The 26,085-nt window shown below is 35.5% G+C and overlaps 1 protein-coding gene across 1 annotated transcript; it reads right to left on the bottom strand.

Moving 5' to 3' along the window:
• Window positions 1–10,444: 10,444 nt before the first annotated feature.
• Window positions 10,445–13,683, bottom strand: LOC132053764 (protein trichome birefringence-like 33). The gene is made up of 6 exons (XM_059445870.1): window positions 13,415–13,683; window positions 12,601–12,811; window positions 11,767–11,938; window positions 11,462–11,661; window positions 11,114–11,272; window positions 10,445–11,013 (listed from the first exon to the last, which is right to left on the bottom strand). The coding sequence occupies exons 1-6, from the start codon at window positions 13,674–13,676 to the stop codon at window positions 10,674–10,676; spliced, it is 1,344 nt and encodes a 447-aa protein (XP_059301853.1). The 5' UTR covers window positions 13,677–13,683; the 3' UTR covers window positions 10,445–10,673.
• Window positions 13,684–26,085: the final 12,402 nt, after the last annotated feature.

The raw sequence follows: 26,085 nt of genomic DNA on the forward strand, positions 1-26,085 counted from the left end.
GTAGATTAGGTTTCTTTTAAAATAATAATAATTGTTTTAAATGAACCCTTTCAAACTGGTTTTTCCTAATTTCCTAAATATTAGGCGGCGACTCTAAAATAAGTCCATTTAGAGTACCATCCACGTAGAAGTATATTTTTCCTTTTTTCCGGTACGATTGACACCCGTACTTCCCCCGGACACTCCCTTTTTAAATGAGGCAAGTGCAAATGTGAATGGGAAAAAATGGAACCGCTACAATCAGTAGGATCAAGATTCAGCGAGCGAGAACCAGAGATGTAACCTCAGTAAGAGTATCATGAAGAAATGTGAATATAAAGAAAATGACTTGAGAAGTTGAGGAAGACAGGAGATTCCGATATCTGCATTTGTTCTGTTAAAAGAGGACCCAGACTAAAACATCACAGTCTTCCGGTACGTATTGTTCCATTCCTTGTGATTACTGGTCGTGTGAGGCTATTTTCGTTATTGATTGTTGTGGCCCTGTGCGGCATTGTATAGTTTGGTTTGCTGTGTGATTGGTTGGTACTAGTATAATTACAGGGGTAACTTTGTCGAAATTTTAATAGAATTACTGGGAGTTAACATTCGAGGACGAATGTTTCTAAGGGGGGAAGAATGTTACACCTTGTAGTTTTCTACATTAAGATTCGTCGTACGTTAGCTGTCTTAATTTTGGACATCGGGATTTGTTTCAAGGATATATGAGGTTGGACATGTTTAACTTGTGTTTATGAGTGGTTAAATTTATTATTGGTGAGTTACGAAAGGATTGGAGAACAAGTGAATTGAGGAAAGTAAGTTTGTTAGAACTTTGGAGAAAAGATGAGCAAGGTTTTGTACGATGATTTTGGCCTAACTTGGGAAAAGAATATCTTTTAGTATATGAAGAGTTTTGAAGTAAAGTAAAAGCCTAAAATGAAGTTCATGAAGTCTAGTTTCCAAGGCAACAAACAGCTCATCGTTATGACATCGGAGTAGAGAGTTATGGACGTTACAAGCCAGGACGGCAGAGCAGGGATTACTCTGCGCGAACGCGCCTGCTACAGTGTGCGAACGTGCAGAGGCACGCCCAGCTACAGTGTGCGAATGCGTAGAGGTGCTCCCAGCTACAGTGTACGAAAGCGCAGAGGCGCGCCCAACTATAGTGCTCGAACGCGCTGAGCAAATTTTAGGTTGGTGCAAACCGACTCTAAAACAATATAAAAGGGGGTTTACCCCTTATTTTCATCCAAACCACCCCTCAAAAATATCCCAAACCCTCTGGAACCTTCTCCAAACTTCCGCCCATAAAATTTTAGCCCAAATCAAGTGAAATCTCGGGATTTAGGTTCGGATAGCATATAGTTGTGATCGTAGTACCGTATTGCGATGAATCTTGGCTTGGATTCAAGGTGAATATTGAAAATATTGCGGTTCTAGTGGGAACAAGGTAAGAATCTCTCCTTATTGATATTGATTTATGCTTATTTACTGAGATAGAGCTATTAAATGATCGTATAATGAATTTGTTGGTTGAGAAATCGAATAAACATCGTGTGGGATGTTTTATGAAATATTTTGGTATTGATGATGATGTTGTTGATGTTAGTATTGTTGTTGTTGGTGCTGGTTGTTGGTATTGTGATTTCGGGCTAGGGATATAAACAGGAAAGATGCTGCCCGAATTTCGGCATATTCTAGAAGGATTTAATTTGAAGACTTAAGATAAGCATATGACGATAAGCCTAACAATAGTATGAATTCTCTTGAATGTAGATTTACGAGGTTGGGAGGATAAGCGTTAAGTAGTTTAAGGAGAACAAAAAGGTATGTTAAGGTTGTCCCCTTTCTTTCTAAGGCATGATTCTTTTCTTATAAATCCATACATGCTTTCTATAACGTCCTTATTTCCAAAAAGCTAGAACTTCATGATTCTCAAAGTTCTTGTGATGCTTAAGGTAGATGTTTTCTATGACGATAATGATGATGATTCCATTTCTAGAGATCTCAAACCTTATGGTCTTGATGCTATTATGAGATTAATGAGCTTATTTCATGATTTTCTTGATTTCATTCTTTGTTGTTAATCTCACCTTATGATAATTGTTCTTTCAAGGTGAGATGTAGCGATGATGATTGTTCCATAATATAAATCGGAAGTTACCGACCTTACGTCACCCTGCTAAAGTAGTAGCTCTTATTTAGGCTCTCTTGCATGTTATTTATATTATATATATTTATATATATATATATATATAATGCCGAGCCTTATTATGACCAGGTACGGATACTACCGAGTCTATATGGTCCAGTATGATATTTATTGCACGCATACCACTGCAGTTGGGTACGAATGTTACCGAGCCTTACTATGGCCGGGTATGAATATTACCGAACCTTACTATGGTCGGGTACAAATAACGAGTCTATATGTCCAGGTACGGTATTGTATAGGTATGTATATGGATGTAGGAAATGTTTCTTCTAGAAAAAGGTTAAGTAAGCATGACAAATATCTTAAGAGGTATTATGAGGTATAAACGGTTCTTTTATCTGACGCTATTATTCATGCCTTTATCATGTTACTACATACTCAATACATTATTCGTACTGACGTCCTTTCTTGTGGACATTGTGTTCATGCCCGTAGGAAAGCAGAGAGATGGATCAGATCCTTAGGAGCTTCATCACCGGCTTTACAGGAGCCCTCCATTTGCTTCAGAGCTACAGTCTATTGGTATTAATCTTTTATGTATATACTTGGGCATGGCGGAGTCCTTCCCCGTCTTTATGGATTCCTGTATTCTATGTAGAGGCTCTAGACAGATGTATGTAGCTAGACGTCCCATAACCTTATCAGTTCATATTGTTATATAATTTTTGGCAGCCTTGTCGGCTTGTGATGATGGGCATAGTTGTTGATGATTATATAGAAATGTGTCATTAACTTGTGATATATGCCCTTACAGATTATGATACCCATGAGCTATCTTTGAGGCCCACCTAGGAATGATTATGATATCTACGTTCAGAGGTGCTCAGGAGGTTAGCTCCGGGTGCCCGTCATGACCCTATGGTTGGGTCGTGACACTCCCTCATGGTAGTTTCCCGTGGTGGTTGGGTCGTGACACTTGGTGTTGTAAGTTGTAGAACACCATGTTTGGAAGATATGATCAAGACTGTATGAATATATACTTATGAAGATTGAAGGCTTTGATGAAGTGCAAATGAAGATGTATGAAGCTATTATGAACTTATCATCATCAAATAGCGGGAATTGCTGAGATGTTGTGGTCTCAATAATAGTTCAGAGCTTTAATAAAATTTTGATGATTAACAAACCATGTACATATGACAATAAAGTGCAAGGAAGAGTGAAGAAAGTTGTTGACGAACCAGATCCCAAACAGATCTCCGAAGGAACTAGTGAAGTAGTCACAATAAAAGAGGAATTGGTCCTTAGAAAGAAGACTTGGAGACTGTCAAAGAGAAGTTGTTTCGTGCAGACTTGGAGAATTGTAAGTTGTTACTCACTCCTACTCGACAAGAAACTGGAGTTCAAGTTATGGAAAGATTACCATAAATTGAACACATGAAATTAGCTTGAAAATAGGAGAAGGAAATTGTATGCGCGTAAACAAGGAAAGAATGAGATCCATATCATATAAGGATTGTTTTCGTTAACTTATGAAATCAACTCTTGTATGGATTTGGAGAATTGAAGGCGGAAATTCACTCCTACATATACATCACGTCGTAAAGTTTTGGAGCTTGAGCACAAGCAAAGAGAGAGATATCTAGAGTGAGAGCAGAGTAAACACCAGAGTCTAAAAGGAGCCAATTAGAGCAGCAACAAAGAACCGCTCCTATCAAGATATATCATTCAGTTCTTAAGTTGTAATAGTTAAGTTCTTGTCGCTCTAAAGCAAGATCTTTTTACTTTCTTAAAGATTATAATAGGTGTTGTATTATTTATCGAATTGTAAGGTACTTCTCTAATTGGGTAGTCATTGAAGAGAGAGTAGAGGGAGCCAACAGCTTGGAACTGTTGAGGAAAAGAAGTTGGGGGGCGAGATTGTTTGGAACAAATCCTCAGGTGTACAAGTCGTTGTAACCTTGAAAAAGTTGCTCAAGTTTAGTGAAAATTTTGGCAAATTCCTACATAGGTTGGTCGTGATTTTTTCTCCCTTGAACAAGAAGCTTTTCCACACTAAATGTTAATTTTATTATTCAGCAGTTTACCTTCTTGCGTAGTTCTCAAGGAACTTGATTCTTTGAGTGTATAGTTGTAGCCAAGTTTAGCAAATGCCATGTCTTCTTCACCAAGGTATTGATCCTGGGTAGCTGTGAGGATCAGGTTTACATCTCTACTTAGGGAGTATTCTTCTGATTCTGGAGATTTCTCATCACATAAGTCTTCAAATTTCTCAAATTTCATCCATGGTCATTCTCTCTAGATCCTTTGCCTCCATAATAGTATTCATTTTTCTTTCCTAAGAGTCAGGAAAGCTAGAAGGAATTTTTTTCATTCCTTCAACTTAAAGGAATAAACTCTCCAAGTGAATTCAATTTATTTGTGATGTCAGTAAATCTGTTGAACATCTCTTAAAGTGATTCTTCTTCATTCATCTTAAATAGCTCATATTTTTAATTCAACAAGGCAATTTTGAACTTCTTTACCTGACTTGTTCCCTCATGTGTGGTTTATACGGTGTCCCACACCTCCTTAGCATTTTTTCATGAAAATATCATGTTGTATTCATCAGGTCCAATGCCACAAATAAACAACTTTTTTGCCTTGACATTCTTTTGGACTACCTTAATGTCTTCTACATCATATGTTTCTCTCTTCTTAAGAACAATTTTATTTCCTTTATCATCAGTAGTCATGAGAATTTTTGGACCTTTTTTATAATATCACATAGCTCTAGGTTCTCTTTGATGATGAAATCTTGCATTCTTACCTTCCACAACCCATAATAATTGTCATTGAAGCATGGTGGCCTTATTGTAAATTGTCCTTCTTGAACTCCTGGAGTGCAGCCATCTCCAGTCTTTCAAGGTGTTAACCTCTTTTGAAAGAACACACTTTGATATCAATTGTTATCTTACTGCTACGTATAAATTGAAAGAACCAGGTTGCTTCAGTAATTATGCAAGAAAGAAAGTGCGGAATAATAAATCAACACAAGGATTTTTATGTGGAAAATCCTTGCTCAAGGGAAGCAAAAACCACGACCTATATCTAATAGAATTTACCCAACTCTCCACTATAATTTGAGCAACGTTTAAGGTTATAACACTTTGTACACCTAAGGAACTGACTCTTATAGCCCTTACCTCAATCTTCAACAATTCTCCTCTAATTATTAAGGTTATAGCACTTTAGATAGCCTCTTCTAGCTCTCCAAGTGCAACCATGACTTGGTTCAATAATTCAGGAAATCAATTCTAGTTTGACTTGGTTTGGACTCACACGTACGGCTAACTTCTCCTATTCCCAAGCTAATTCCATGTGTTCAATTATGGTAATGTTTCTGTATCTTGAACTTTTGTTCCTTATAGAATTGGATTAAACCTTAACCTCAATTCTCTAAGGCTTCCATTTGTGTGCGTGGAAGAGCTTCTCCGCCTAGACCGAACAATCTCCAGCTCTTGTCTGAAGGACTTGGTTCTTCAACAATTTTGCATCAGTGTTGCATGCTTCACTAGTTTCTTTTGGAAATTTGTGATGAAAGACTTGGTTCTTTCTGCAATTTTGCATCAGTGTTGCATGCTTCACTAGTTTCTTTTGGAAATCTGTGAAGGACCTGGTTCTTGTACATCTTTGTCCATGCTTTCTTATACTCTGATTGTCACTTGTACATTGTTTGTCAATCATCAAAACTTAATAAGATCTTGAATTAAGATTCAAACCAAAGCAACTCAAGGTACTCTTCGGAACAATCCAATAAAGTTCAAAGTGAAAAATAATTTTTATTTTTATTTTGTTCAAAATGAAAAATAATTTTTATTTTTCATTTTGTTATAACACTTCAGTCACTTAACTATGATTAAATAATAAATACATTAACTTCATTAAATCACTTAACAATAGTAAGTTGAATTGATTTGGTGTGAGCATCCTGATAAGTATTTACTATATAGTCATTGTATAATACAATTTATGTATAACAATTTTTTTTAACTGATAACTTAAGATCTTAAGATCCCCAACAGAAAGAGAAGTACTCCCTTTGCTTTTGAATCATGTGATTCCGTGTAGGCTTAAAATGGACACCTCTTCTTAAATAATTTTGTTGTAAAAATTTCACATTAATGGGACGCTCACTTAAATCAAGGGAAAACTATACATACAATATTCTGTAAGTTGAATTGATTATTACAAACATGACGGATTTTCATATATTTTTCGTTTTTTTTTTTTTCCAGAAAATATATATATTTTTTATAAAAAAATATATATTTTTATTTTTTTAAAAAAATAATTTTTATATATATTTTAAATATATATTTTTTTTTTTTGTCATTTAAAAAATATATTTCTATGTAATTTATGTATAACAATTTTTTTTAATTTTCATAACTGAAATTTTAAGAAAACTTTAACAATATTGTATGAAAATTGTTACAATGTTGTTTAGTTGTATTAATTTTTCGTAAATCTAATATGAAATTTATATACAAACAATGTGAATGAAATCCTAAGTGTTGAGGCTTAAAATTTTAAGGAATGTTTAAGCCTTGATCAAGATCCCATTTCATACGTTCTTCATACATAAAATATGAGGTTTTTAAGCCTTGAGCAAGATATACTTATATTTTGAGCGATTATTTTAAGTCTTGAATGTTGTAAAAGTTATATACAATGTTGTTGTAGTTGTATTAATTTTACAGAAATCTAACATGAACTTTATACATGAAAATGTGACGAAATTTTAAGAAATGAGCAAGATACGAATTTTTAACACACATTTAATCGGATTTTTTAAGCCTTGAACGAATATACATTTCATACATTTTTCATACACTAAATTTTGAGCAAACTTTTTAAGTCTTGAAATAGATATACGCATTTCATATTTTGGGAGCAAAAAAAAAATATTAATTTTTAAAAAAAATAAAAATAAATTTAAAAAAAAATATTTTTTTTTAAAAAATAAAAAAATATTTTTTAAAAAAATGATTTTTAAAAAATAAAAAATAATTTAACTTTTTTTTTTTTTTAAATATAAGCATGTTTTGTATAGGATTTGTAATGTTATGTTTTTGTAAATATAAAACTATCGTCACGTTTCGTAAATATTTCTCCCGATGTATATATATGTCAAAGACCCTATTTTTAAATTATTTAATCGGAAAAGGGCCAAATATGCCCCTGTACTATTGGAAATGGGCCAAATACATAATTATTATATTTTGGGTTAAATATATTGTTCTTATTGATTCAATATCCATCCTCCGTTAAAATCTTTTCGATGTTCTTTGATGTGGATGTCATGTAATAACCCATTTTACCCCTACACCAAAATTTTCATTACCACCATATAGTTAGAGCTCTGGAAAGAAATGTATCAATGACGTCTGCTATATATATATATATATATATATAATAAGCAGACTCTGAAGTCAAAAACTAAAACAACTTACTTGTATATATAATGAAGATGAACCAAAGTTTAAAGGCGGCCAAATTCACGGTTGAAATTCAATACGGAGCTCCATAGCATCAGTGAACCTATAAGTCCCATTTTCAACAAGTTTCAAAAACGTTCACCGAAACTCCATGCCAAGCCAAAAACATACTCAAATATTATTATTCAACTCCCAAAAAACATAAAGATTTCACTTCAAAATTCGGAGAATCTGTCCCTACTACATCTAGAACACAATGGAAGCGGACATACACCCTCAGGCCTCCACAAATCAAGAACTTTAATTTTTTATGAAAATGAAATAGCTCATTAGCACATCCAATAAACCAAAAATGTGAAAAAGCACCTCTTTTCAGAATTGAAGTTTAAAAAAAAAAAAACTCTTTTTTGTTACTTGATGGTCAACCCATTTCACAAATTACCAGACAAATTATAACAATAGATCTTTTTTCTAGCATCAATCACTACTCCCACCTTCACAGTGTACCAATACAACACAACACCCGCCTGAAGAAAAAATTCAAACTTTTCCTCATAGATAGCAAATTAAAAACAACCATATACAGCTAAACGTCATTGATACATTTCTTTCCAAAGCTCTAACTATATGGCGGTAATGGTGGCAATGGTGGTGGAGGGGAAGAAAACTTCATGGTGGAATAACAAATAGAGGGAAGAGATAAAATGGGTTAGGGTGCTGAGGTGGCATGCCGCATGGCATCCACCTCATCAAATGTCATTGCCACGTAGGAATGATGTCCACCTTGAACAACTTTAACGGAGGAGGGGTATATTTAAACCAATAGTATAACGGCAAGAGTATATTTGGACCCAAAGTATAACAAAAGGTATATTTAGCCCTTTTCCAATAGTACAAGAGTATTTTTGGCCCTTTTCCGTTATTTTCAGTATTGATAAATTTCATATAAAAGAATACATGCTACTCCTCTTCTTCTCCATTTCCCCTTATGCTTAGTTGTTGTAATCAGTTTATTTTCTTTTGGAAATAACATGTGTCATGTAATTGTAATTACATAAAATATAATTGGCCACTCGAATTTGCTGCTGTAATAATTAAATAGATTGGCCATTCGAATTTGTTGTGGTAATAATTAAATAGACATGGCCCTTTCAAACGTTTTGGTTCGCTCAAGTGTTTTCGCCATATGACTTTTAAATGACAAGCACTGGTATAACACACAAAATTTACAAACTTGAGACATAAATATAGAAATTTAATCTAGAGCTCGTTTGGATTGGCTTATAAGTTGCTGAAAATAGCTTATAAGCTGTTTTCGTTTTTTTTTTTTTTTTTTTTTTTTTTTTTTTTTTTTTTTTAGTTTTGGTTTTTTTTTTTAGTAACAAAAGTCATTTTGTCTAAAAATAAGTCCAAAAAAATAATTAGACCTGTTTGGCTTAGCTTATTTAAAAGTAGCTTATAAACCGAAAACGAACATATAAACCAAAAAAAAAAAAAAAAAAGTTAGTTGGCCTACCCCAACTTATTTTTTAAGCGTAAGTTCTTTAAACATAAAAATCCGCTTTTTTAAGCCCATCCAAACATACTTCTACTTTAAGTGTGCCTTGAATTTAGAATCTGAAAAGTGAATTTATATCAAGTGGGTGTTGTTAAAAAAGTTGAAAACATTGGTGAAGATGAAGACTGGTAGTTCAAACTTTAGAAAAGACTCAATTTCAAACATATATATGTCTGAAACTTCAGACATTAATAATTCAAACTTTAGACGTACATATTAGAAGTTTGAAACTTCCAAGCTTAACTTTAGCGTATATAGGAAGTTTGGCTTGTCAGAGAAGCATATGTTGGAAAATTAGCCTTGGCAAGCCAAACTTCTAACGCTTGGAGTTTGAGACTTCCAAGCCAACTTTAGATACATATGTCGGAAGTTAAGCCTTCGCAAGCCAAACATCAGACAAAATTTGTAACTACATATGCGGATTTTTGTGACTTTGATCTCGTATGCTGGAAGTTTGCTTGTACAAGAAATATGTTAAACTCCAGGCTAGATCTATGACTTCATACGCATTTTTTTGTAACTTTGATCGCGTATGTTGAAAGTTGATTCCAAAGTAGCTAAATTTACAAAAATACAAACTCGATTATGGCTTAGCTGGAGGTCCCAAAATCGGTTATGTGCGCTTCCCCTATTTTTCCTCCTTAGATCTCTACGCTTCTTCTTCTAAATTTGAATTAGAGTGTGTCATCACTTCTAAAGACGATTTTTGTTGCACGATGTTTTGCTGTTCGTTTTTCTTTTATCGTTTTAATCTTTTTTATTCTTAACAATGTATCCTATTATTTGTACCCTGTCAGTCTTCTGTATTGATTGTCCAGAAAAACACTTAGTACTAATTTGATGCAGTGTACTATATTTTATTTCGTTGTGCTCATTTGTCCAACTTATTTTTCTGACAAGCAAAGATCAACGAGTACCTATATACTTCAAACAAATTGGATCATAAGTATACGTAGGTGAAATAGGAGTTTTAGATGAAGACCCGGGTAGGTTGTTTGGTCTAAGATATGACTCTTCTTTAATTTTTGTTTTATTTGTGGGGGTTCATGTCTACGTAACATAAAAAATTAATTTATTTTGTCATGTCAGATTCTTTTTAATGACAAATTTGGTTTAATGATTTTATAAGAGAAAAGCTCTAACCTGAGTGACTTTGTTGATATATACAAAACAAAGTTGAATGATTTTGCTATATAATTCTTCATAGTTGAGTGACTTTTTGTGATATTATTACTCTATATTCTGATGCTCAAATTAGGGCGAAAAAAATAATGCTAAATATTTCTCTTTGCAAGAATTCTTTTTCACAATCTTTCATGATTTTTTGTTTTTCGCAAACTTGACAGGAATTACATTTATACACAATATTTTTGTGTTTTTACCGACGCAAATGTCATCCCAAAGAACAAAGAAATTACTAGGTAACCAAATTGATCTCATCCATTTTTAAAAATTTATGTACTTATAAAAATTGGCTTTGGTTCATGTTCTTAAAATATCAAGGATAAAAAAGTTTTGCGAATAAAAGCTCATTCCAAGTATCTTGAAGACCAGGCAAGCACCAATGTACACAATCAGCATAGCTAACTGGATTTGCCAATTGCTCTGCTGTTAGTGGGTTCCATTGCTTCTTGTAAATTGATGTGTGCGCATCTGTTCTGTAATTCGAGAGTTGTGTGATGTTGAGAAATGTAATGGGCACTTTTGTTTTACGAAACACTTCTCCAATTACTTTCATTATGCTTTTTCTGCTATCTGATCCCCAGTAATTTGGATCCTCTATCATTTTTGTTTCATTGTAACAATTCTTATTTGGTTCTCCTCCCCAATCTATGCTCCTGCAAAAATAGAGATTAATTAGTACTACGTACTGTTTTTTTTCCAATTGTAACATGACACACAATTTTTCAACAAAAATCGAACATCAAGTAGTATTACTTTTGATGGGAAGGTGACATGCTAGTGAAAAAGACACTGGTTTTCTTGGGATCCATATTTTTTTTTACCCATCTCAGCATACTCTTCATTCCCATTCGATATGCATCCTCTGTTGATACTATTGCTATATCTTTCTCCTCATCCTCAAATGATCCTTGCCTGTACCGATTTCATTTTTATATCATTAGTTCCTTCCCAAACAAATAAATCAAAATACAGCAAATTGTTTATTTTTCAAAATACCAAATTAGTTACATGCTGTATCAGTATTTTTTTCCTTTAATGTGTCAATTCACAGAACTTAAACTCTACTGAAAAGAATAAATAAGGGAGGGGAAGATAAATTACAAAATCTTGAATTCTTGGCCGGTCATCCACCAAAGATAAGTATTGAAAACGACTATATCAGCCCCTTTCCAATTCTTTCCGTGCTTATTGATTGAGCCTTTTCGGACAACCCTATCCGATATTCTATGTACCACTGCATCATCAGCATTTGATTCCAGCAGAAATGGTGCCCAATAGAACTCAATCGTCGCGTTATAATCCTGCAGTGCCAATTAAATTCAAGCTAATTAGCAACATTTAGTTAATCCACGTAGTCATAGCATTCTGATACTATATATTTATGTAACTTTAAAATGACCACCTACCTTAGCAGTGAAAACACTGAGAGAACCAAAAGTTTCCATGGACTTGGCATTCTCAGGAATAAGTCTATGGAGAAGACAAACCATGGAAATATATTGTCCTCTGTTTAACGAATCTCCTACATATAACATCCTCTTCCCACGAAGGGTTTCCAGCATTAGTGTCGCGTTGAAACTGCAACATTATGGAAATACTGCCTTGTTAATTCATTGCAATATTATGGAAATAACAAAATCTTTGCCTTCTAAATCAGAATATAAAACAGAGAAATCGAAACTATTAAATTTCCATGCTATTATAAAAGTGTGACCCGAGGTTCTGGCAGGTAAGAGTTGTTGAACTACACAATAAACAAATATTACCAAATAGGGACGAAGAGTAGAATGTAACCATTAACCGGTAAACCAGATTAAGAATAGTGAAGGAACCATTTCTCAAACATTATCGACTCAGGTTTTCTTTTCGTGGCCTAGCTCTATATGTTACATGTCTGTGACGGATCCAGAATTTAGAGGTTATGTGTTCTGAGCTGAAAGTTTTTATTTTAAAATATGTAAACAATATAGTAAGTACTTATCTTTCACACTCATGTATTATAGGAGTAATAGTAACTACGGAATGCTTAGATCATACATCATCTTGACCCATCAACTTGATCAAGGAAATGAATTACGCATCAATTGGTTATTAATCTTGAGAATGAGACTATTGGATGCAAGTGTTCACTTATTTGTAACTAACTAACTAACTAACTGATGTCCAATGATGTATTGGTTAATGATAAGTAGATTACTCTATGGCAAACATGAGATAAATTGAGTTAAAACTATACGTGCCTCGGAAGAGAGCAGCCATAAGGTTGCCATCTCCAATGCTGATAATCTTTATCTGGCCGGCCATGTTCTTGGCAAGTCAATTGTGGCTGTATGTAAGGACATTCAGCTTCCTCGTACAGTGGCCTGCTGTAATCTCGAACCCACCTCCCACTGAAAATGTCGCAGCCTTCCTCTGTCTCTCCAATGGCAAATGGCAACTTCTTGTTCTTCTCTACCAAATTTATGCAGAACACACTCAACATGCTATTTTAATAAGCCTCAACTTATATGTGCAACAGCCTTAGAGATAATGGTCAAAAACACATCTAAACTATTACTTTTTTCGCGAGTTTCACATTCAAACTATCGATTGTTCCCTTTTCCTTTTGAACTATCATCATCTATGTATTAAAGCGCACCTAGTTGGATAGATGGTGATAGTTTAGGTAGAAAAAGAGAACAACTATAGTGGTCTACTTAGCTTTGAGGTGTGTTTTAATACATAGATGGTGATAGTTCATGTAGGAAAAAGGAGATAATAGTTGGGGTGAGAAACTCGCCAAAAAGTGATAGTTGATGTGTGTTTTTGACAATTAACTCAGTCTTGCTAGCAGCTGAATCGAAATAGAAGATTAACAAGTGGAATTAGTAGCCTAGAAAATAAGGTATATAACTTTTCGTAGCAAGTAAAATTTGCACTGTTAGTGGAAAACTTTCATTACGCTGTCAGTATATAAGTCAACTCTTTTGATAATGTTGGTGTATTCAAATCGATACAACAAAAACTTCGTGGAAAAAAAATAAATGTGTAGAATTTGATGAATGTATTACTCACTGATTCTTGAGATGGAATTGGGAGGACCATATAGACTAGAATACTCAAGCTGGCTAAAAATGCAGCTGAAATCTTCACTATAAAGAATGGTGACGAAGATGATGAAAGCTAATAAAGTGAATAGAAAAGGAGAAAGACGAGTCTTTCGGAGAATTGAAGACGAAGAAGAAGGAGAAGAAGAGGGAGGTGGCTTCATTGCTTTGAAGCCTTTGGTAGAGTGGCTCTTGTTGAAGTTAGGTAGTCTATGGCTGAATAAATACATGAAAAATATTTATCGGTTACGTTTGAAGGAGTTGACAAGAGGTTTCTTTCCAGCAATTAAATATATTTATGTTTGAGATCTTTATTGAAAGTTGTTACTTACTATTCTCGTTATTATTGTGTTATCATCATTGTTATATTAGGTTTGAAGGAAAATAGATAAAGTAAAGGGCACTACCAAAGCTGAGGAATAATATATGGAGTATACACCACTAAAACGACGTATTTAGTTGTTGAGTTCGCTTATATATTTCTGTTTAGGTAATAATAATAATAACATGACTGCACCAAACGAATAGAAGAACAGCTATTTCGCCAATAAAATATCATTCGGTTTAGTGAGTTTTAAACCATGCATATATATGGGTCTTTTATCTTTTCTAATGTCCTACGGTAAGCACATTGTATTTTTTTGTTTTCAAAACTTGGTGTCACATTTCTTTTTACACAACTATTTCTTAAGTGATGGTCAAATTGATGTTTAGAAATTTAATTCTTGATGGCACATTAACATCAAAACTTATGAGATTTGCATAACTTGAATGATGGTCAAATTGTCTAGTTTTTTCTTCCCTTTACAGCCTGAAGGCTTGAGGTGAAGTAACGTGAGAATTTGATGATAGGATCTCGAAACAGCAATGATTTTCCCTTAGCTTCTAAGTTAAGGGTACGGGTTGTGGGAAAGATGGGAAATCATTTTCGACACTTTATACAGGTGAATTTAAGAAATTTGGTAAAGCAATTAAGTAGCACCCTATACTTGTTTAATTAAAGGTTTAGTTAGAGAGTGATTGAGGTAACATTTCATATTCATTTTAGTTGGCAAGATCGTCTATCTCTTCACTCTACAGCAGTAAGTGAGCCCACACTCCAGTCTCCAGAAATCTTTCACATGGAGCAGTTGATCCCCTTTGACAAACCAAGATTTAACTAGCTTTCTTGTTTTGTTTAATTTTCACTGTTCTATATCTGATACCCTCTAACCTAGTCATTAAAATTAGGGATAACTACGTGATATAGCAAATATATAGTGGGTATTGACATTTAGTAGCTATAGTTTAACTTAATTACTTCTCATAACAAACATTTGTGTATTAATACCATTTAGTAACCACATATATATATACACACACAAAATAGAATACTCATCCCACTATTCACTTCCAACTCATCCCTCCCATTCCCCCCCCCCCCCCCGTCTCTCCCCACCGCTCCACCGCCGCCGAGCTCCGGCGAAAATGGGAGGCTTTTTTTCCAATCGTCCGGCGAAAAAACATCTAGGATTGTCAAAGAAAGTCACATTTTTGCTTGAGGAATCCATACAGAAATACAAATAGCAAAGAAGGCACTTACAATTTGAGATTTCGCTACAAAAATAGTGAGGCGAAAATATGGCCAAAAGAAGGTTAGGGAGGTTTTACTAGGGTTTTGTTGTTCTCGAGCCGTCAAAGTGAAATTACCGGTCGGTCCGTATTCTTTAAATTTTTTCCGGTCGGATCTAGATTCGCGGAATTTTTTCCGGTCAAATACGGAAAAAGTCCAAATTTTCGCTTTATTTTGTTGTATATTTACCGTGTATACAATGCTTTTCGATTGTATTTGTCGTATGCATACCGGAAAATATGGCATCTTTGTTAATTTTTTGGTGTATGAATGTTTTATCTTTGTATCGTTGTATACATACCGGAAAATATGATGTATTTTTGTTATTATTGGTGTATATGTATTCAATTTTTACTCGTTGTATTCATGAATACAACAAGATGAATACGTATAGTTATTTCATGAATACGGTAAAAAAATTATTGTATTCATAAATACAGCTAAAAAAAGAAAATTGAATACACATGTGGGAGCTAAGGCGATTTACGTGATTCTAATATAATCAAACCCCAAATGTTTGCTATTTATGTAAAATGCTCTTAAAATTAGTGCTTGCCAAGCCCGCTAAGGGGTAAAACGTTTGCTACCAATAAGTTCTTCATTCTCAATGTTCGAACACAAGACCTCTAATTAAGAGCGAAGAGATGTCAATTATCTCACCACTCCTTCTGTGATTCTAATATAAATAAATAAAAAATTACTTTCACCACTATTAGTTATCCTAGTAGTCCACTGCTAAAATAGAAATCTAATGAATGACATTTCGGAATCGAGACATCCTTAAGAATAAAGTAGTCCAGAATAACGAGTGGAATATCCATTTGTAAGAAACAATAGTAATATCGAATTTTCATCAAGTAAAATAGGCTCAAATATCAATTAATTGGGACGGATTATAACTTATAATCAGTAGAAAGGTTGGAACATGCATATAGTATTAGTCCCAAAGTCTATTATCATAAAGTACATAACAACAGAGTTCTCCATTTACAGAGGCAAATTGAAAAGACTCAAAACTGCTATATTGCTCAAGTACGGGTGTGGGTATGCATCCGGGTGCTGAACTAGTAATCGGATTCGTCATCTCATAAAAATTGGAATTCAAGGATATGCATCGAGTGTGAATACGGGTGTTAGGAGATATAATCAATAAGGATACAAGAATAATATATATGACAATATATTATTTAAGGTAGAAACTTATTTTTCAATTAACAATGTAACTTAAATCCAATTCTGTTGATTAAGTCAAAATAAAAATTGACTTTGACATAATTATAAATTGATAAAAAAAAATATGTAGTATTACATTTTTACTCTTAGGATTCGGGTTTACGCGTGTAAGAGAGAGTCAAGAAATGTATATTATAACATGTATAAGAAGGTATTTTGAAAATTAATTAAATTCTTTGTAAACACTAAATATTTTATACGTATCATAACAAAGTATTTTAATAGTTTATGTGAATATATGTATGACATAACAAAAAAAATCAAACCAAACACCTAAACAACCTGTACTTCTTCACTATAGGGGTAGTCAATCACTCAAATTAGATTGACTAAATTCGATGTGGATACCACACTTACACTCAAATTGTGTTGTAACCACACTAGTACGACAAAAATGTTGAGAACCCAAGCAATAGAGCTAAAAAGTCATTAAGAAATAATCACCACGAACCTACAAGCCACCATTATATTATCTGGAGAAGTGCACAAATACCCAATTTTGACCTCCATTTAAATTGTAGCCGAAGATGAAATGTTCGTACAAATATACCTACTTTGGGACCACTTTAGACATACAAGATTAAAGTTGCAAAAACTCATATGGCCAAATTTCGGATATTTTTTGCCTGAAGTGTAGCCTTGTCAAGGCCAAACATTGAACATTTTTTCTTAGAGTTTGGCCTTGCTTGCCAAGGCTAACTTCGTGCATTTTTTTACTGAAGTTGTGGTCTTGGCACCAAAAATCGAACATCTTTAATAAAGGTATGACCTTGGGAAGGCCCAACGTCAGGCATATACTGGCTACACTTCATCATATAATGGCTTGTCAAGGCCAACTTCGGACATTTTTACTGAAGTTGTGGTCTTGCCAAGGCTAAACTTCAAACATTTGAATTGAAGTTGTGGCCTTAGCAAGGCCAAACTTCATACATATAATGTTGCACTTCAAATATTTTGGCATGAGTTCATGTGAACAAATTTTTGTTTAGAACAACAACTTGTTCTTCAAATTTTAGCATTCCAACACACAATTCAACACTCAAATCTATCTCAAATAAGCTCAATTTTGAAACATAAATTTCATATATTATAAATAACAAACCTCAATCATCAATTTTTCTAAAACAACAAGAAGTCTAACAAACCCAATTTGCAACAGTGTGATTTGCCATTGTTTTCAAGATTTTTCAATAACACTCACTTGATTTAAACTTATTACATAGTCGAAACTCGAAACCCACTTCTTCAAAATGCTGTACTTCAATTGCTATAAATTCAAAAAAGAGTATTGTACAACAGCTAAGAAGGATGAGGATGAGGAAGAAGCGGAAAAAGCATAAGCAGTTTTGTCTGAAGTTACCTATACTTTTGGTACCAGTTAATTTTTTGGAAAAAAGTGGGTACATATTAAATGAGGCTATAAAATAGAGCGGCCGGTGAAATTTTTACCATATTATCTCCGAAGGTGGATTCAAAGAGATGACTCACCAGGTTCATTTGAATTTAGTACTTTTGACGCGAAGCATAAATATATGTATAAGATGCACTAAAATTGCAATAAATAGTAGTTTGAATGCATAATTTTTAAAAATATAATGTTCAATAAACCTTAAAAAGTTGAACCCATAGAACTTAAATGCTAAAGGGAATTGGCCTTGCATGACAACTTAGCCTAATAAATGGCATAAAAATAACTTAAGGTTATTAGCACCTTGTAGCCCACATTCATATTTTAATATAGTATTTTATAGCCAAACTAGGTTATCACGCAATAATTAAAAAAACCGCTCTCTCACTTCTCTCTTCGAACACACGAACACAATCTTCTCCTTTTCTCGCTATCTATATAAATAATTTTATTCTATTTCTCACGAAATCTTTCTCCCGAATTTCTCAAAATTTCTCCCCAAATCTTTATCTTATTATACTCATTCAGTAAACAATCTTAGGTTGTAATTTTCATTGTTTTCTTTATTTTTCAGAGTTTTTGTCACGACCAAAATCACGGGTCATGAGGCACCCACACTATCCCCAGGAGGGCAAACCCTTCCCTTTATCACATTATTTAAGAAAAATTTGTGGAATAAAAAGAGAGAATTATACCAAGTCAACAGTCGGTGTCTTTTTCAAATCTTTAATATCGTTATTTAGTTTTTCTATTTGTTGTGTCGTTTGCGTTACTATTTGGTTTGTCTTTATTTCTATTTCTTTGGCTTTTCTAGAATAGCCTTAATTATCTTTTCTATTTCAGTCTTTGTAGGCGATTTTTCTAAATTTGATCTGTTAATTAAAATCTGAATTTTTTCGTTCTAATTCTAATTCTTGCGATTTTAGGTAATCAAAGTTCTGCTCTAATTTTTCTAACTTCTTCTTTTGCTTAGTTTGAGAAACTTCTATGACTTCTAATATTCTAGTAATATCCTTGTTATTTTCTTGAGTTTTTTCACTAAAATTTATGACTAAATCAACTAGTGTATTAAATTATTTGTCTTCACTATGTAATATATGTTCTCCGTTACTAAAATTACACTTTATAATACTATGATCTTTTAACGCTCTATATTTCTTTTCTGGGTATATTCTTAAGTCTAAATATTCTAAATTCTTTAGTGTATCTATTTTATCAAAATTTGTTTATTATCCTAAAGGAATTCTTATTTTACAAACTTTCTTTTGATTCTCTCTATTATCTGTAAGTCCTTTTATATCTTCTCTTACGCCTTGTAACTCCCAAGTTATAGCCGAAATTGTATCTTCGTTAATTTGGCTTTGTAACAGTCTATTTTCTATTAGGGATGACAAAGTTTCTGTATTTATTACTTCTAAATATGCACTTAAAGCTTTTTCAACTTTTCTATATTCTCGTCTTTTATTTTCAACTTTTCTATATTCTCGTCTTTTCTCTATATCTCTGTATAAATACCAGTAGTTTATAGCTATTTGTTTAACGAAAGGTTGTGTTTTCATATAGAGGTAACTAGTATGGCTTAAATCGCTTCTGGATCTGCTTTTGAGAGTATTTCCTAGATTTTATATGTCCTAATAATTTATATTCTAATCCTGATATCATATCTATTAATTCTTGTAATCTTAACTGATTCCCTTTAGTACTACTTAGTCTGATATATTCTGGGTACAGTCTGTCTAACTCTTGTTTTACCTCTAAATATTTATCTTGCATTACCCTAATAGGATAAATTTTACTTTCTGTTCTAGATATCTAATACGATCTTCAGCTCTAACTTTCTCGTCGTTGGTGAAATATATTTCCCAATTAAGGTTATTTCTTAAACTTAGTATTGTTATATTATCATGCAAGTCTTGGTGATGGACTATGTTATACCCCATTTTAAACGGGTCAAAGCGGAGTACAACATATTGGTGATTCCTATATTATTTTATTTAAGGAGTCGCCACCTAATTTATTTTAAGGGTGAATTAGGACACCTAATTATTAACTAAATATTGCTAAACTAAACTCCATTTTTTAGGTCTTACGAACCTAATAAATTCTAGGTAAGGGTTCTAATTATCCTAAAGGGAAGGGGTTAAGCATCCTTTAAGATTCGTTAAAAACAATTAATCCGGCCAAACTTAGGTTAATTAAAAAAGGGTTAAAAAATATACTACTAAAATAGTTTAAAGAAAATACAATGTCTATTATAACTAGGTGCGGATTAGCTTTTAAGATACGATAATGCTTAAATTTACTTACTTTAACTATATATTCTCAAATGAAATGAATGAAAAATCATTGCAACAAAAGAGAGAGATCCAAATTGATTAAAAAAAGTAAAACTTTTGATTTTTAATGTATCAAAAAGAGCGTGAAGGCATTTATTTCCAATTGAAGAAAATCACCAAGTATTTAACTTGCTTGCAAGGTCTAAATAACTTTTGGACTTGAAATTAGAAAATAACTATAAGTGATTAATCTTAGCAAAACCCAATAATTTGATTTTTAAAATATGAGCGATTCCTCTAATCATTTTTTTTTTTTTTTACTTATGCTCAATTGTAAAAACATGCACAACTATACCAAACTTAAAAAATTGTTTGTGAACAATATGCTTGAACCCACATTTGCATATCAGTGGCACTACTAGTTTTTCCTCAATATCAACTACCCCGTCTACTTTAAGTGTTCTACGTTCAGTGATCTTAAGAATCAAATACGCAATCACAAATAAGAAAGCAGGACAGTTAGTTATTAATCAGAGGACAATCAAAATATGCAACAGTCCGCTATTTTTCATCCGGAGAAGGGAAGGAACGAGCGAAGAAGCAGACGCGATTTCCAGATTTCCCGTTTTTTTTCCTTTCATTTTTTATTTCGGGGATATGACGAGGGAACGAGGTAGATGCTCGAAAGGATGGAATGCAATTTCTCCTGGATGTACTAACGATGCCGAGTCTCATTTGAGACTCCTTGTAACTCCGGATATCATGCAAAAGAAGAAGACAGAAAAGAGAGAATTAGGGCATCGACAAGCTTTTACAATAAACAAGATTTTATAATAGATAACAAACATAACTAGAATATGGTAAAGGTCACTGAAGTACCATAAATTAACCAATCTTAGACAAGTATTTTATGCCTCAAACATGCTAGAAATATAGGATTAAAATAGATTATGCACAACTGAATCTCAACCAAAGTATTCCTATTTTAGAAAAAATAAGCTCTTTGTCACGACCCAACCCCGTAGGCCGTGACTAGTGCCCGAGCTGGGCACCCAAACACATTCATCAAATCCGAATCACATACAGACGGCTTACCTTCAAGCCAACATCAACGCTTATACATTCAAATACTAGTCCGAACCCATACCAACAACATTCAAGAACATTTTAAACAATTCATCCAATATTTCCAACAATCCAACAAATGTTCCAATTTACCCGAAAACTGTCCCAAACCCGAGAACACATCCATAACACATTCCTAACTTCCGAATCATGATTTGCACCAACAATCCACACTCTAACAATGTCATTCTCACAAATATAGAAATTACATCAAATGCACAATCACCTCCAAATCAGTCCGCAACACTTACAATATCAATTTGAGTCATTAAACTCTTGTCGCCAACATAGAATTCATAACGACAACAACTAAAACAAAGTAACATTAATACATTCTTTGTCACATAATATGACCCATATTCGGCCATCACAATACATGCATATATTGATGATTCTCATCCATTTCAACACACTACAACAATTGAACATGCTACATAGAGTTTAACTCATCACTTCAACACAACATACATATCCACACGGCTACAAGCCATGCACGGCTCAACTCAACATGCCATATTTCATGATTTTCATCCATTTTGACATACTATAACATGCACACATCATTCATAACACATAAAACAAGATTAAATCTTACCTTTTCCTCTTATATTCACAACTAGGCTACGGTTTGCGATTGACAAAACGGATGGTTTGTTCGCTCCAACAACACTTCCACGTTAACTAGGGACCTCCAATTAGTGGATTTGCTTGAAGGAAATATTTTTGTGATGGCTAATTTTGGACTTGAATTTTTGCATCTATGGCCGAATGGTCTTCAACTTTGCTCCAAGGTTCTTGATTTTTTTTTCTAAGTATAAAATGATAAGAAGATGACTTATTAGCCATCTTTTGTGCTAATATATGAGTTGCACAAGTGTCCTTGGCCCACACATGGGTTGGACCAATTAAATTTGGCCACAAAATGTGTGGGCACCACTCCAAGCCACACGGCCAAATGGCCAAATTTTCATGATTTGCCAACTTTCAATTATTCCACTTTTGGTCCCAAATTTTCCTAAATGTTCCATGCCAACAAATTCATGAACAACTTATGTCTTAAAATAAAATCGAAGGTCAAAAGTCTCGACTTCGTATCCCGGAATGATTTTGTCCCTAACTTACCATAGTTAATCCGGATTGTCCCAATGTACAAAATACGGGATATAACATCCTCCCCTTTAGAACATTCGTCCTCGAATGTTAGATTAACCTTACGGGATCTTATAAGCACTCGGGGGAGTTTCTTTTACAACTATCACAACAATTCATTTATCAAGCAACATAGTCAAGTAAGGAATTTAGATTACCTGTAGGCACCGGAAATAAGTGAGGATACTTCTTCTTCATCTGCTCCTCAGCTTCCCAGGTCATTTCCTCCCGGTTATTGTTCCGCCATAGCACCTTAACAGAAGCCACATCTTTATTCCGCAACTTTCTTACCTGACGATCCAATATGGCTATAGGCTGCTCTTCGTAAGATAGCTCCTCTGTGACCTGGATATCATCTACAGGAAATACTCTGGAGGGGTCACCAATGCATTTGCGAAGCATAGATACGTGGAATACCGGATGCACTGCTCCCAAATCAGCTGGCAGATCTAATTCATAGGCAACCTTGCCTATTTTACGGATGATCTGATAAGGCCCAATATATCTCGGACTGAGTTTCCCTTTCTTGCTGAATCTCATAATACCCTTTATAGGTGACACTTTCAGGAATACCCAATCACCAACCTGAAACTCTAAATGTCGACGGCGATTATCCGTATATGATTGCCGTCGACTGCGGTCGCTAACAACCGCTCCCGAATACATTTCGCTTTATCAACCGCATGTGGATCACATACGGGCCAATCAACTTAGTCTCGCCAATATCACACCAAACCCCGATCGCCGACTCGTTTCTGTAGTATACAAAGCCTCATATGGTGCCATCCGAATATTGGAGTGGTAGCTATTATAAGCAAATTCAACAAGCGTCAAATGATCATCCCGCTACCTGCGAAATCAATAACACGAGCCCGCAACATATCTTCCGGCGTACGAATAACGCGCTCGGCTCCGTCCGTCGATTGAGGATGGAATGCTGTACTAAGACTCACCTGTGTCCCCAATCCTTCCTGAAATGATCTCCAGAAATTAGTTGTAAACTGGGCACCTCTGTAGGAGATGATAGATATGGGAACTCCGTGAAGCCTCATAATCTCCTTAATATATAACCTGGCATAATCCTCAGCTGAATACGTAGTCCGAACTGGGAGGAAATGGGCTGATTTTGTCAGTCTATCAACAATAACCCATATGGCATCATACCTCCGTGGAGTGCGAGATAAGCCTGTAATAAAATCCATATTAATTATTTCCCACTTCCACGACGGTATCTCCATCTCCTGTAATAATCCACTGGGCTTCTGATGCTCGATCTTAACCTCGGCGGCAATTTGGCACCGAGCGACGAACTGCGCTATGTCCCTTTTCATACCATCCCACCGCATAAGCATCCGAGGTCATGATACATCTTCGTCAACCCCGGGTGAACGAATAACGGCATAATGTGCCTCGCCCATAACTGTCGTCGCCGCGACCGTTACATCGCACACATAATGCCCGTGTAATAGCACTCCATCGTGTAATCTCGAACGGGGTCTTTTCTTCTCAAGGGCCGCGTCTCCGTACCGTGCCGAACAGATCCTCATATCGACGCCGCTTTATCTCTTCCGTAATAGAGGATTCACAATTCCTCGAAAACCCCAATATCTCCGAATCGGTAAGCGGACTCCAAGACTAGCCAACCGATGGATCTCGCGAACCATTTCTTTCCTCTCGATGGCACGTCCGCTGATCGCCCATAGACTTACGGCCGAGTGCATCTGCCACAACATTAGCTTTCCCAGAATGGTATAGAATATCAACATCATAGTCTTTCAGCAGCTCTAACCACCTCCTCTGCCGCAAGTTTAGTTCCTTTTGCTTAAAGATGTACTGGAGGCTCTTGTGATCTGTATAAATATCAACGTGAACACCATATAGATAATGTCTCTACATCTTCAAAGCATGAATTACCGCGGCTAGCTCCGGATCGTGAGTAGGATAATTTCTCTCGTGCTTTACGAGCCGCCGGAAGCATAAGCTATGACTCGCCATGCCGCATCGGTACACACCCCAAACCAACACCAGAGAGGCATCACAATAAATCACATAACCATCCGGTCCCTCGGGAAGGATCGAACCGGAGCCGTAGTCAACTTCTCTTTCGAACCGGAAGTCTGCGTTCACAAGCATCACCACCGGAACTTAGCTCCCTTCGAGTCGGCCTTGTTAAAGGCGGCGAAATGAAGCAAACTTCTCTACAAATCTCTCGTAATAACCGGCCAATCCCGAAAGCTACGCACCTCGAGGTGTAATAGGTATAGGCCAATTCTTTACGGCCTCAATCTTCCGGGTATCCACCGGATGCCATCAACTCCAATAATATGCCCAGGAATGCCACTGAAGTCAGCCAGAATTCACATTTAGAAAATTTAGCATACAATTTCTGGTGCCGGAGTACGCCAAGTACCGTCCTCAAATGATCTGCATGTTCTGCTTCTGATCGTGAATAAACCAGGATGTCATCAATAAATACAATCACGAACATATCTAAGAACGGTCTGAATACCCGATTCATCATGTCCATAAATACAAATTCGGAGCATTAGTCGCCCAAAAGATATCACTCGAATTCATAATGCCGTGTCGGGTCCCGAATGTTGTCTTAGGAATATCAACCTCTTGTACCCGTACTCGATGATAGCCGACCGCAAGTCTATCTTCGAGAAACACTGCACCACCGCAACCGATCAAACAAATCATCAATCCCGGGGGGGATATTTATTCTTGATGGTTACCTTATTCACGTTTATAATCAATGCACATCCGCGGTGACCCATCCTTCTTCCTCACAAACAATATCGGCGCTCCCCGGGGGTGATGTCGGGCCTAATAAAGCCCTTCTCTAATAAATCCCTCGAGTCGCTCCTTCAATTTCTTCAATTCCCGTTGGTGCCATTCTGTACGGAGGATAGATATAGGGTTGAGTATCCGAAGACATCAATGGCGAACTCTATTTCCCGCCGGGGGAAGACACGGAAGCTATTCCGAAATACATCTAGAAATTCATTAACCATGACCGATCAAGAGTCGGTGCCTCTACTTCTAAATTATGTACCCGAACCGATGATAAATATAGCCCTTTCGATCATTTTTCTTGCCTTGAGGTATGAAATAAACTTACCCTGGCGATGTTGTATTACTGCCTACTCTATAATCGGTTCCCACGAAATGGAAACGGACTATCTTCTTTTGACAAATAACATTAGCATAACAAAAAGCTAGCCAATCCATACCCATAATAACATCGAACTCGGTCATATCTAACTCTACCGGATGCGCATTAGTGCGGCGTGCACGATAATTACCGAAACAGGTCTATAAACTCACTGCTATAACGAGATCCCCTCTTGGTGTAGCTACCTCAAAAAGCTCTATCGGTTCGGATTCTATCCCAATTTTATTAGCAATAAGGGAGAAATATATGATAAAGTAGAGCCGGGATCTATCGATGCATATATATCTCGAGAGAAGACCGCAATATACCAGAACAACATTAGCCGACGCCTGCGGTCCCGTCGGGCCGGCTAAGGCATATATGCAGTTTGAGGGACTGCTAGAATCGGGAACTCCGCCACGACCTCTACCGCGGCCCGGCGGTGCCGGGTACCGCCCCGCGGGCGCATAGCGACCGAGGATGAAGACGAACCAGCGGGCCGACCCGGTGGGGCCGAGCCGCACTACCGCACCACCCCTAACCGGCAATCTCTCATCGCATGGCCCCGACGGCCACAAGTAAAACAAGCACGGTGGCACGAAAACACTCTCCAGGCGATGCCTCCCACGGTGGGGAACACGGAGGTCCGGGGTGGTCTCAACCGGCCGGAACCTCGTCC

Source organism: Lycium ferocissimum, chromosome 1, assembly GCF_029784015.1.
Source record: "Lycium ferocissimum isolate CSIRO_LF1 chromosome 1, AGI_CSIRO_Lferr_CH_V1, whole genome shotgun sequence".
Classification (NCBI taxonomy): Eukaryota; Viridiplantae; Streptophyta; class Magnoliopsida; order Solanales; family Solanaceae; genus Lycium; species Lycium ferocissimum.